The 11784-nt window shown below is 51.7% G+C and overlaps 1 protein-coding gene across 3 annotated transcripts in view; it reads left to right on the forward strand.

Moving 5' to 3' along the window:
* The window catches only part of LOC137348913 (Y+L amino acid transporter 2-like), a 72616-nt gene extending 62874 nt beyond the window's left edge, over positions 1-9742 (forward strand). For all 3 annotated transcript variants that reach the window (XM_068014144.1, XM_068014143.1, XM_068014145.1), the window contains one exon: positions 7952-9742. In XM_068014144.1, coding sequence (XP_067870245.1) covers positions 7952-8049 — 98 coding nt within the window. In that variant the 3' untranslated portion in view covers positions 8050-9742. The remainder of the gene's footprint in view (positions 1-7951) is intronic.
* The last annotated feature ends 2042 nt before the right edge of the window (positions 9743-11784 follow it).

Genomic DNA, 11784 nt, shown 5'->3' on the forward strand with positions numbered 1-11784 from the left:
CACTGTGTACAGTTCCAGTCTCCACATCACACTCGGAGCACTGTGTACAGTTCCGGTCTCCATATCACACTCTGAGCACTGTGTACAGTTCCAGTCTCCAGATCACACTTGGAGCACTGTGTACAGTTCCAGTCTCCACATCACACTCGGCGCACTGTGTACAGTTCCAGTCTCCATATCACACTCGGAGCACTGTGTACAGTTCCGGTCTCCATATCACACTCGGAGCACTGTGTACAGTTCCAGTCTCCATATCACACTTGGAGCACTGTCTACCGTTCCAGTCTCCATATCACACTCGGAGCACTGTGTACAGTTCCAGTCTCCACATCACACTCGGAGCACTGTGTACAGTTCCTATCTCCATATCACACTCTGAGCACTGTCTACCGTTGCAGTCTCCATATCACACTCGGAGCACTGTGTACAGTTCCAGTCTCCACATCACACTTGGAGCACTGTGTACAGTTCCGGTCTCCATATCACACTCTGAGCACTGTGTCCAGTTCCAGTCTCCATATCACACTCGGAGCACTGTGTACAGTTCCAGTCTCCACATCACACTTGGAGCACTGTGTACAGTTCCGGTCTCCATATCACACTCTGAGCACTGTCTACCGTTCCAGTCTCCATATCACACTCAGAGCACTGTGTACAGTTCCAGTCTCCATACCACACTTGGAGCACTGTGTACAGTTTCAGTCTCCACATCACACTCGGAGCACTGTGTACAGTTCTCCATAGAATGTAAAGGATACAGAGGCACCAAAGAAGGTTCCAAAAAGATTCACGTGGATGATTCCAGAACTGAGAGGATCTCATGATCAGGAAAGACTGAACAGGCTGGTCATGGTTTTCCAGAAAGGAGAAGGCTGTGGTGTGAATGTGCAAGGGCTTTGGGTCCATTGGGATTGTGTACCGTGGAAGTGAATGGGATGGTGTTTGTGTTATTGGGATTGTGTACAATGGGAGTGAATGGGATGGGGTTTGGGTCCATTGGGATTGTGTACAGGGGGAGTGAATGTGAAGGGCTTTTTTATTTTGGGATTGTGTACAGTGGGAATGAATGGGAAGGGGTTTGGGTCCATTGGGATTGTGTACAGTGGGAGTGAATGGGAAGGGGTTTGTGTTATTGGGATTGTGTACAGTGGGAGTGAATGGGAAGGGCTTTGGGTCCATTGGGATTGTATACAGTGGGAGTGAACGGGCTGGGCTTTGGGACGAATGGGATTGTGTACAGTGGGAGTGAATGGGAAGGGGTTTGTGTTCTTGGGATTGTATACAGTGGGAGTGAATGGGAAAAGGTTTGGGTCCATTGGGATTGTGTACAAGGGGAGTGAATGGGAAGGGGATTGGGTACAGTGGAAGTGAATGGATGGGCTTTGGGTCGAATGGGATTGTGTACAGTGGGAGTGAATGGGGAAGGGGTTTGGGTCCATTGGGATTGTGTATAGTGGGAGTGAATTGGAAGGGGTTTGGGTCCATTGGGATTGTGTATAGTGGGAGTGAATTGGAAGGGCTTTGGGTCGAATGGAATTGTGTACAGTGGGAGTGAATGGGAAGGGGTTTGTGATATTGGGATTGTGTACAGTGGGAGTGAATGGGATGGAGTTTGCGTTATTGGGATTGTGTATATTGGGAGTGAATGGGAAGCGGTTTGGGTTATTGGGATTGTGTACAGTGGGAGTGAATGGGAAGGGGTTTCGGTTATTGGGAGTGTGTACAGTGGGTGTGAATGGGAAGGGGTTTGGGTCCATTGGGATTGTGTATAGTAGGAGTGAATGGGAAGGGGTTTGGGTCCATTGGGATTGTGTACAGTGGGAGTGAATGGGAAGGGGTTTCGGTTATTGGGATTGTGTACAGTGGGAGTGAATGGGAAGGGGTTTGTGTCCATTGGGATTGTGTATAGTAGGAGTGAATGGGAAGGGGTTTGGGTCCATTGGGATTGTGTACAGTGGGAGTGAATGGGATGGGCTTTGGGTTGAATGGAATTGTGTACAGTGGGAGTGAATGGGAAGGGGTTTGGGTTATTGGGATTGTGTACAGTGGGAGTGAATGGGAAGGGGTTAGGTTCATTGGGATTGTGCACAGTGGGAGTGAATGGGAAGGGGTTTGGGCTATTGGGATTGTGTACAGTGGGAGTGAATGGGAAGGAGTTTGGGTCCATTGGGATTGTGTATAGTGGGAGTGAATGGGAAGGGGTTTAGGTTATTGGGATTGTGTACAGTGGGAGTGAATGGGAATTGGTTAGGTTCATTGGGATTGTGTACAGTGGGAGTGAATGGGAAGGGGTTTAGGTTATTGGAATTGTGTACAGTGAGAGTGAATGGGAAGGGGCTTGGGTCCATTGGGATTGTGTATAGTGGGAGTGAATGGGAAGGGGTTAGGTTTATTGGAATTGTGTACAGTGAGAGTGAATGGGAAGGGGTTTGGGTCCATTGGGATTGTGTACAGTGGGAGTGAATGGGAAGGGGCTTGGGTCCATTGGAATTGTGTATAGTGGGAGTGAATGGGAAGGGGTTAGGTTTATTGGAATTGTGCACAGTGAGAGTGAATGGGAAGCGGTTAGGTTTATTGGGATGGTGTACAGTGGGAGTGAATGGGAAGGGGTTTGGGCTATTGGGATTGTGTACAGTGGGAGAGAATGGGAAGGGGTTTGGGTCCATTGGGATTGTGTATAGTGGGAGTGAATGGGAAGGGGTTAGGTTTATTGGAATTGTGTACAGTGAGAGTGAATGGGAAGCGGTTAGGTTTATTGGGATGGTGTACAGTGGGAGTGAATGGGAAGGGGTTTGGGCTATTGGGATTGTGTACAATGGGAGTGAATGGGAAGGGGTTTGGGTCCATTGGGATTGTGTATAGTGGGAGTGAATGGAAAGGTGTTAGGTTTATTGGAATTGTGTGCAGTGAGAGTGAATGTGAAGGGGTTTAGGTTATTGGGATTGTGGAAAGTGGGAGTGAATGGGAAGTGGTTTGGGCTATTGGGATTGTGTACAGTGGGAGTGAATGGGACGGTATTTGGGGTTTTGGGATTGTGTACATTGGGAATGAATGGGAAGGTGTTTAGGTGCATTGGGATTATATGCAGCGGGAGTGAATGGGAAGGTGTTTGGGTTATTGGGATTGTGTACAGTGGGAGTGAATGGGAAGGGGTTTGGGTGCATTGGGATTATATACAGTGGGAATGAACGGGATGGGGTTCGGGACCATTGGGATTGTGTACGGTGGGAGTTAACGGGAAGTGGTTTGGGTCCATTGGGATTGTGTACAGTGGGAGTGAACGGGAAGGGGTTTGGGTCCATTGGGATTGTGTACAGTGGGAGTGAATGGGAAGAGGTTTGGATCCATTGGGATTGTGTACAGTGGGAGTGAATGGGAAGGGGTTTGGTTCCATTGGGATTGTGTACAGTGGGAGTGAACGGGAAGGGGTTTGGTCCATTGGGATTGTGTACAGTAGGAGTGAATGGGAAGGGGTTTGGGTCTAGTGGGATTGTGTACAGTGAGAGTGAATGGGAATGGGCTGTGTTATTGGGATTGTGTACAGTGGGAATGAATGGGAAGGGGTTTGGGTCCATTGGGATTGTGTACAGTGGGAATGAATGGGAAGGGGTTTGGGTTATTGGGATTGTGTACAGTGGGAGTGAATGGGAATGGTTTTGGGTCCATTGGGATTGCGTATAGTGGGAGTGAATGGGAATGGGTTAGGTTTATTGGGATTGTGTACAGTGAGAGTGAATGGGAAGGGGTTTGGGCTATTGGGATTGTGTACAGTGGGAGTGAATGGGAAGCGGTTTGGGTTATTGGGATTGTGTACAGTGGGAGTGAATGGGAAGGGGTTTGGGTTATTGGAATTGTGTACAGTGGGAGTGAATGGGAAGGGGTTAGGTTCATTGGGATTGTGTACAGTGGGAGTGAATGGGAATGGGCTGGGTTATTGGGATTGTGTACAGTGGGAGTGAATGGGAAGGGGTTTGGGTCCATTGGGATTGTGTACAGTGGGAGTGAATGGGAAGGGGTTTGGTTCCATTGGGATTGTGTACAGTGGGAGTGAATGGGAAGGGGTTTGGTCCATTGGGATTATATACAGTGGGAGTGAATGGGAAGGGGTTTGGGTCCATTGGGATTGTGTACAGTCGGAGTGAATGGGAAGGGGTTGGGGTCTAGTGGGATTGTGTACTGTGAGAGTGAATGGGAATGGGCTGTGTTATTGGGATTGTGTACAGTGGGAGTGAATGGGAAGGGGTTTGGGTCCATTGGGATTGTGTACAGTGGGAATGAATGGGAATGGGTTTGGGTTCATTGGGATTATATACAGTGGGAGTGAATGGGAAGGGGTTTGGGTCCATTGGGATTGTGTACAGTGGGAGTGAATGGGAATGGGCTGGTTTATTGGGATTGTGTATAGTGGGAGTGAATGGGAAGGGGTTTGGGTCCATTGGGATTGTGTACAGTGGGAGTGAATGGGAATGGGCTGGGTTATTGGGATTGTGTACAGTGGGAGTGAATGGGAAGGGGTTTGGGTCCATTGGGATTATATACAGTGGGAGTGAATGGGAAGGGGTTTGGGTCCATTGGGATTGTGTACAGTGGGAGTGAATGGGAAGGGGTTTGGGTCCATTGGGATTATATCCAGTGGGAGTGAATGGGAAGGGGTTTGAGTCCATTGGGATTGTGTACAGTGGGAGTGAATGGGAAGGGGTTTGGGTCCATTGGGATTGTGTACAGTGGGAGTGAATGGGAAGGGGTTTGGGTCCATTGGGATTGTGTACAGTGGGAGTGAATGGGAAGGGGTTTGGGTCTAGTGGGATTGTGTACAGTGGGAGTGAATGGGAAGGGGTTTGGGTCCATTGGGATTGTGTACAGTGGGAGTGAATGGGAAGGGGTTTGGGTCCATTGGGATTGTGTACAGTGGGAGTGAATGGGAAGGGGTTTGGGTCCATTGGGATTGTGTACAGTGGGAGTGAATGGGAAGGGGTTTGGGTCCATTGGGATTGTGTACAGTGGGAGTGAATGGGAAGGGGTTTGGGTCCATTGGGATTGTGTACAGTGGGAGTGAATGGGAAGAGGTTTGGGTCCATTGGGATTGTGTACAGTGGGAGTGAATGGGAAGGGGTTTGGTTCCATTGGGATTGTGTACAGTGGGAGTGAACGGGAAGGGGTTTGGTCCATTGGGATTGTGTACAGTAGGAGTGAATGGGAAGGGGTTTGGGTCTAGTGGGATTGTGTACAGTGAGAGTGAATGGGAATGGGCTGTGTTATTGGGATTGTGTACAGTGGGAATGAATGGGAAGGGGTTTGGGTCCATTGGGATTGTGTACAGTGGGAATGAATGGGAAGGGGTTTGGGTTATTGGGATTGTGTACAGTGGGAGTGAATGGGAATGGTTTTGGGTCCTTTGGGATTGCGTATAGTGGGAGTGAATGGGAATGGGTTAGGTTTATTGGGATTGTGTACAGTGAGAGTGAATGGGAAGGGGTTTGGGCTATTGGGATTGTGTACAGTGGGAGTGAATGGGAAGCGGTTTGGGTTATTGGGATTGTGTACAGTGGGAGTGAATGGGAAGGGGTTTGGGTTATTGGAATTGTGTACAGTGGGAGTGAATGGGAAGGGGTTAGGTTCATTGGGATTGTGTACAGTGGGAGTGAATGGGAATGGGCTGGGTTATTGGGATTGTGTACAGTGGGAGTGAATGGGAAGGGGTTTGGGTCCATTGGGATTGTGTACAGTGGGAGTGAATGGGAAGGGGTTTGGTTCCATTGGGATTGTGTACAGTGGGAGTGAATGGGAATGGTTTTGGGTCCTTTGGGATTGCGTATAGTGGGAGTGAATGGGAATGGGTTAGGTTTATTGGGATTGTGTACAGTGAGAGTGAATGGGAAGGGGTTTGGGCTATTGGGATTGTGTACAGTGGGAGTGAATGGGAAGCGGTTTGGGTTATTGGGATTGTGTACAGTGGGAGTGAATGGGAAGGGGTTTGGGTTATTGGAATTGTGTACAGTGGGAGTGAATGGGAAGGGGTTAGGTTCATTGGGATTGTGTACAGTGGGAGTGAATGGGAATGGGCTGGGTTATTGGGATTGTGTACAGTGGGAGTGAATGGGAAGGGGTTTGGGTCCATTGGGATTGTGTACAGTGGGAGTGAATGGGAAGGGGTTTGGTTCCATTGGGATTGTGTACAGTGGGAGTGAATGGGAAGGGGTTTGGTCCATTGGGATTATATACAGTGGGAGTGAATGGGAAGGGGTTTGGGTCCATTGGGATTGTGTACAGTCGGAGTGAATGGGAAGGGGTTGGGGTCTAGTGGGATTGTGTACAGTGAGAGTGAATGGGAATGGGCTGTGTTATTGGGATTGTGTACAGTGGGAGTGAATGGGAAGGGGTTTGGGTCCATTGGGATTGTGTATAGTGGGAGTGAATGGGAAGGGGTTTGGTCCATTGGGATTATATACAGTGGGAGTGAATGGGAAGGGGTTTGGGTCCATTGGGATTGTGTACAGTGGGAGTGAATGGGAAGGGGTTTGGTCCATTGGGATTATATACAGTGGGAGTGAATGGGAAGGGGTTTGGGTCCATTGGGATTGTGTACAGTCGGAGTGAATGGGAAGGGGTTGGGGTCTAGTGGGATTGTGTACAGTGAGAGTGAATGGGAATGGGCTGTGTTATTGGGATTGTGTACAGTGGGAATGAATGGGAATGGGTTTGGGTCCATTGGGATTGTGTACAGTGGGAGTGAATGGGAAGGGGTTTGGGTCCATTGGGATTGTGTACAGTGGGAGTGAATGGGAATGGGTTTGGGTCCATTGGGATTATATACAGTGGGAGTGAATGGGAAGGGGTTTGGGTCCATTGGGATTGTGTACAGTGGGAGTGAATGGGAATGGGCTGGGTTATTGGGATTGTGTACAGTGGGAATGAATGGGAATGGGTTTGGGTCCATTGGGATTGTGTACAGTGGGAGTGAATGGGAAGGGGTTTGGGTCCATTGGGATTGTGTACAGTGGGAGTGAATGGGAATGGGTTTGGGTCCATTGGGATTATATACAGTGGGAGTGAATGGGAAGGGGTTTGGGTCCATTGGGATTGTGTACAGTGGGAGTGAATGGGAAGGGGTTTGGTCCATTGGGATTATATACAGTGGGAGTGAATGGGAAGGGGTTTGGGTCCATTGGGATTGTGTACAGTCGGAGTGAATGGGAAGGGGTTGGGGTCTAGTGGGATTGTGTACAGTGAGAGTGAATGGGAATGGGCTGTGTTATTGGGATTGTGTACAGTGGGAATGAATGGGAATGGGTTTGGGTCCATTGGGATTGTGTACAGTGGGAGTGAATGGGAAGGGGTTTGGGTCCATTGGGATTGTGTACAGTGGGAGTGAATGGGAATGGGTTTGGGTCCATTGGGATTATATACAGTGGGAGTGAATGGGAAGGGGTTTGGGTCCATTGGGATTGTGTACAGTGGGAGTGAATGGGAATGGGCTGGGTTATTGGGATTGTGTATAGTGGGAGTGAATGGGAAGGGGTTTGGGTCCATTGGGATTGTGTACAGTGGGAGTGAATGGGAATGGGCTGGGTTATTGGGATTGTGTACAGTGGGAGTGAATGGGAAGGAGTTTGGGTCCATTGGGATTGTGTACAGTGGGAGTGAATGGGAAGGGGTTTGGGTCCATTGGGATTGTGTACAGTGGGAGTGAATGGGAATGGGCTGGGTTATTGGGATTGTGTACAGTGGGAGTGAATGGGAAGGGGTTTGGGTCCATTGGGATTGTGTACAGTGGGAGTGAATGGGAAGGGGTTATTGGGATTGTGTACAGTGGGATTGGATGGGGACTGGCTCCAGAGGGTTCTCTCATCTTCTTGTGATCCTTTTGTGTGCTGGGTAAACGTCATGAACAGTTTTTTTTAAAAAAATAAATATCAATCCGCTGCTTTTCTCCCTCCTTCCCCGCCTGCAGTCTCCTTTACCAAGTACAGTCAGCTGGTGTGTTACTGTGTCCTGACGGAGATGGACCCTGAGGGGGACGATTCGATGCAGGAGAGGAAATCTCACTGACCTTTTCCCTCTGCCTGGTTGATCGGGGCGACGAGCGGAGCCTGCAGGATAGGCTTGTGTCCTGGGCCCAGCAATGGGGCACAGGTGGACTGAATCATCCCCCCAAGACAAGATTTGAATCTATTTAAATTTTCTGCTGTCTCTTTAGGATGAGCACACACTGTGCGTCGTGAACACGTTTGCACTGTTGTCACGTGGAAATTACAGGCGGTGACGCTGGATGGCTCTGCCCTCTGACCTTTTGCGCCACATTCATTGGCTGTCAGAAACACCCAATGAAATTGCTGGGTCTGTGTTGTGCTGGGCTGTTTCATAGGGTAGTGAAGGGCGACCGTGAGCCTATCAGAGTGCTTGATATTGGGGAGTCTGATGAACCAATGGGAAGTCTCAATTGGCTGGCCCCTTTGAGACGGATGGAAGCTTCTGCATCGCGTGGAACCATTGTTGTTTACATTCGGCCCATCGTGCCAATGCTGGCCCCTTGGAGGAACAAATCCCAATGACGAGTCCCATTGCCCCCACCCCCCTGTGCTCTCTCCAGACACCGCCCCCTCCACCCCCTTAACCTCATAGAGCCACAGAATGGGGCAGAACAGGAGGAGGCCATTCGGCCCATCGTGCCTGAGACTACTTGAAATCTTTCCTCAAGAGATGAAAAGGCCTCTGCCTCAAACATTTGCTCAGGAGCCACTTTTGCGTTCTCCAACCTCACTCGGAGTAAAGAAATTTCCCCCATATTCTCTCCTCACTCTCTCAGGACTAAATGGGTTCAACTGCGTCCCCGTTTCCCCTCCCCTCCCCTCCCATCTCCTCCCTCCCATCTCCTCCTTGCCCTTCTCTCCTTCCTCCTCCTCATCGTCTCCCTCCCCTTGCCCGTCCCTCACTTCCCCATCCCCCTTTCCCTGCCTCCTCCCCTCCCCTCCCCTCCCATCCCATCCCATCCTGTGCCCTTCAACCTCCCGTCTACGCTTCCCCCTCTCCTCTCTACCTCCTGAGTCCCCTTCACCTCCTCTCCTCTCCCTCCCTCTCCATTCTCTCCCACTTTTCCCCCATCTGGCCCTCCTCTTCCCCTCCTCTCCCTCCGTCCTTTCCCCTCCCTTCCTCCTCTTGTCCCTCCCTTCTCCCCTCCCCTCCCCCTTCAGCCTTGTTAAAGGACTCATGCCACCTCCCCATCGACCCTCAGCCCCGTCTCTGGAGTCTGGGCCCCTGGTGGATATCGGGGGAATGGTGGGCGCCCGATGACCAGAATGTGGACAAACTCAGTTCTGCGAGTTTTCCTTCGGGTGAGATTTTTCTCGCGATGGGTTTCGCGACGGGAGCCGGAACGTCTGCAGCCTCCTCAAGTATTTCAATCAGAAACAAAAGCCAGGCCGTTCATTCTCTGGACTCGAGCAAGACAGCCCGAAATCCTCAAGGAGCTTTCCAAACGACTGCAGTCTTTCATTACCCAATAGAAATTGAACTCTGACTGACCTCACTCTGTGTTTCCTGAACCACAATGAAACTTTGTCAGCTGAAAGGAGCAGGGTGGTGCCTTAGCGGCTGAATATTCCACCGCATTTGCCATGGTATGACACTCCTCCAGTCTGCACAAAACAGTGTATCAACTAAGTGTAAATTGTCAAGAGGCATCCATCGATTACATTAAACAATTTAAATTGCGGGTTTAACAATGACACAAACAAAAATAAGGGAAAGTCTCTCCCTATGTCTGTCTCTCCCTCTCTCTCACATTAATTCTTGGAGAAGTGTCTTGTTAAAGGGACAAGGGTGGGGGGCTGAACCACTTGTTAAAAACAACATGGGAGCCACCTTGTTATTTTTTGTCCTGTTCAGAAAGGTGGGTGTTCGATTCCCACTCCAGAGCATTAATCCTCATAATCCAGGGCCCAGACTCTGGTGCCAGTACAGACAGAGTGCCGCACTGTCACAGGGTCAGTACTGAGGGAGTGCCGCACTGTCACAGGGTCAGTACTGAGGGAGCGCCGGATAGTCACAGGGTCAGTACTGAGGGAGTGCCGCACTGTCACAGGGTCAGTACTGAGGGAGCGCCGGACAGTCGGAGGGTCAGTACTGAGGGAGCGCCGGATAGTCACAGGGTCAGTACTGAGGGAGTGCCGGACAGTCGGAGGGTCAGTACTGAGGGAGTGCCACACTGTCACAGGGTCAGTACTGAGGGAGTGCCGGACAGTCACAGGGTCAGTACTGAGGGAGTGCCGGACAGTCGGAGGGTCATTACTGAGGGAGTGCCGGACAGTCGGAGGGTCAGTACTGAGGGAGTGCCGCACTGTCACAGGGTCAGTACTGAGGGAGTGCCGGACAGTCGGAGGGTCAGTACTGAGGGAGTGCCGCACTGTCACAGGGTCAGTACTGAGGGAGCGCCGGATAGTCACAGGGTCAGTACTGAGGGAGTGCCACACTGTCACAGGGTCAGTACTGAGGGAGTGCCGGACAGTCACAGGGTCAGTACTGAGGGAGTGCCGGACAGTCGGAGGGTCAGTACTGAGGGAGTGCCGGACAGTCGGAGGGTCAGTACTGAGGGAGTGCCGCACTGTCACAGGGTCAGTACTGAGGGAGCGCCGGACAGTCGGAGGGTCAGTACTGAGGGAGTGCCGGACAGTCGGAGGGTCAGTACTGAGGGAGTGCCGCACTGTCACAGGGTCAGTACTGAGGGAGCGCCGGACAGTCACAGGGTCAGTACCGAGGGAGTGCCAGACATTCGGAGGGTCAGTGCTGAGGGAGTGCCACACTGTAACAGGGTCAGCACTGAGGGAATGTCGCACCGTTACAGGGTCAGTAATGAGGGAGCGCCGCAGTGTCGGAGGGTCAGTACTGAGGGAGTGCCACACTGTCACAGGGTCAGTACTGAGGGAGTGCCGGACAGTCACAGGGTCAGTACTGAGGGAGTGCCGGACAGTCGGAGGGTCAGTACTGAGGGAGTGCCGGACAGTCGGAGGGTCAGTACTGAGGGAGTGCCGCACTGTCACAGGGTCAGTACTGAGGGAGTGCCGGACAGTCGGAGGGTCAGTACTGAGGGAGTGCCGCACTGTCACAGGGTCAGTACTGAGGGAGTGCCGGACAGTCGGAGGGTCAGTACTGAGGGAGTGCCGCACTGTCACAGGGTCAGTACTGAGGGAATGCCGGACAGTCGGAGGGTCAGTACTGAGGGAGTGCCGCACTGTCACAGGGTCAGTACTGAGGGAGTGCCGGACAGTCACAGGGTCAGTACTGAGGGAGTGCCGGACAGTCGGAGGGTCAGTACTGAGGGAGTGCCGGACAGTCGGAGGGTCAGTACTGAGGGAGTGCCGCACTGTCACAGGGTCAGTACTGAGGGAGTGCCGGACAGTCGGAGGGTCAGTACTGAGGGAGTGCCGGACAGTCACAGGGTCAGTACTGAGGGAGTGCCAGACAGTCGGAGGGTCAGTACTGAGGGAGTGCCGCACTGTCACAGGGTCAGTACTGAGGGAGTGCCGGACAGTCGGAGGGTCAGTACTGAGGGAGTGCCGCACTGTCAGAGGGTCAGTACTGAGGGAGTGCCGCACTGTCGGAGGGTCAGTACTGAGGGAGTGCCGCACTGTCACAGGGTCAGTACTGAGGGAATGCCGGACAGTCGGAGGGTCAGTACTGAGGGAGTGCCGCACTGTCACAGGGTCAGTACTGAGGGAGTGCCGGACAGTCACAGGGTCAGTACTGAGGGAGCGCCGGACAGTCACAGGGTAAGTACTGAGGGAGTGC

The sequence above is a fragment of the Heterodontus francisci genome, chromosome 34 (assembly GCF_036365525.1).
Source record: "Heterodontus francisci isolate sHetFra1 chromosome 34, sHetFra1.hap1, whole genome shotgun sequence".
NCBI lineage: Eukaryota > Metazoa > Chordata > Chondrichthyes > Heterodontiformes > Heterodontidae > Heterodontus > Heterodontus francisci.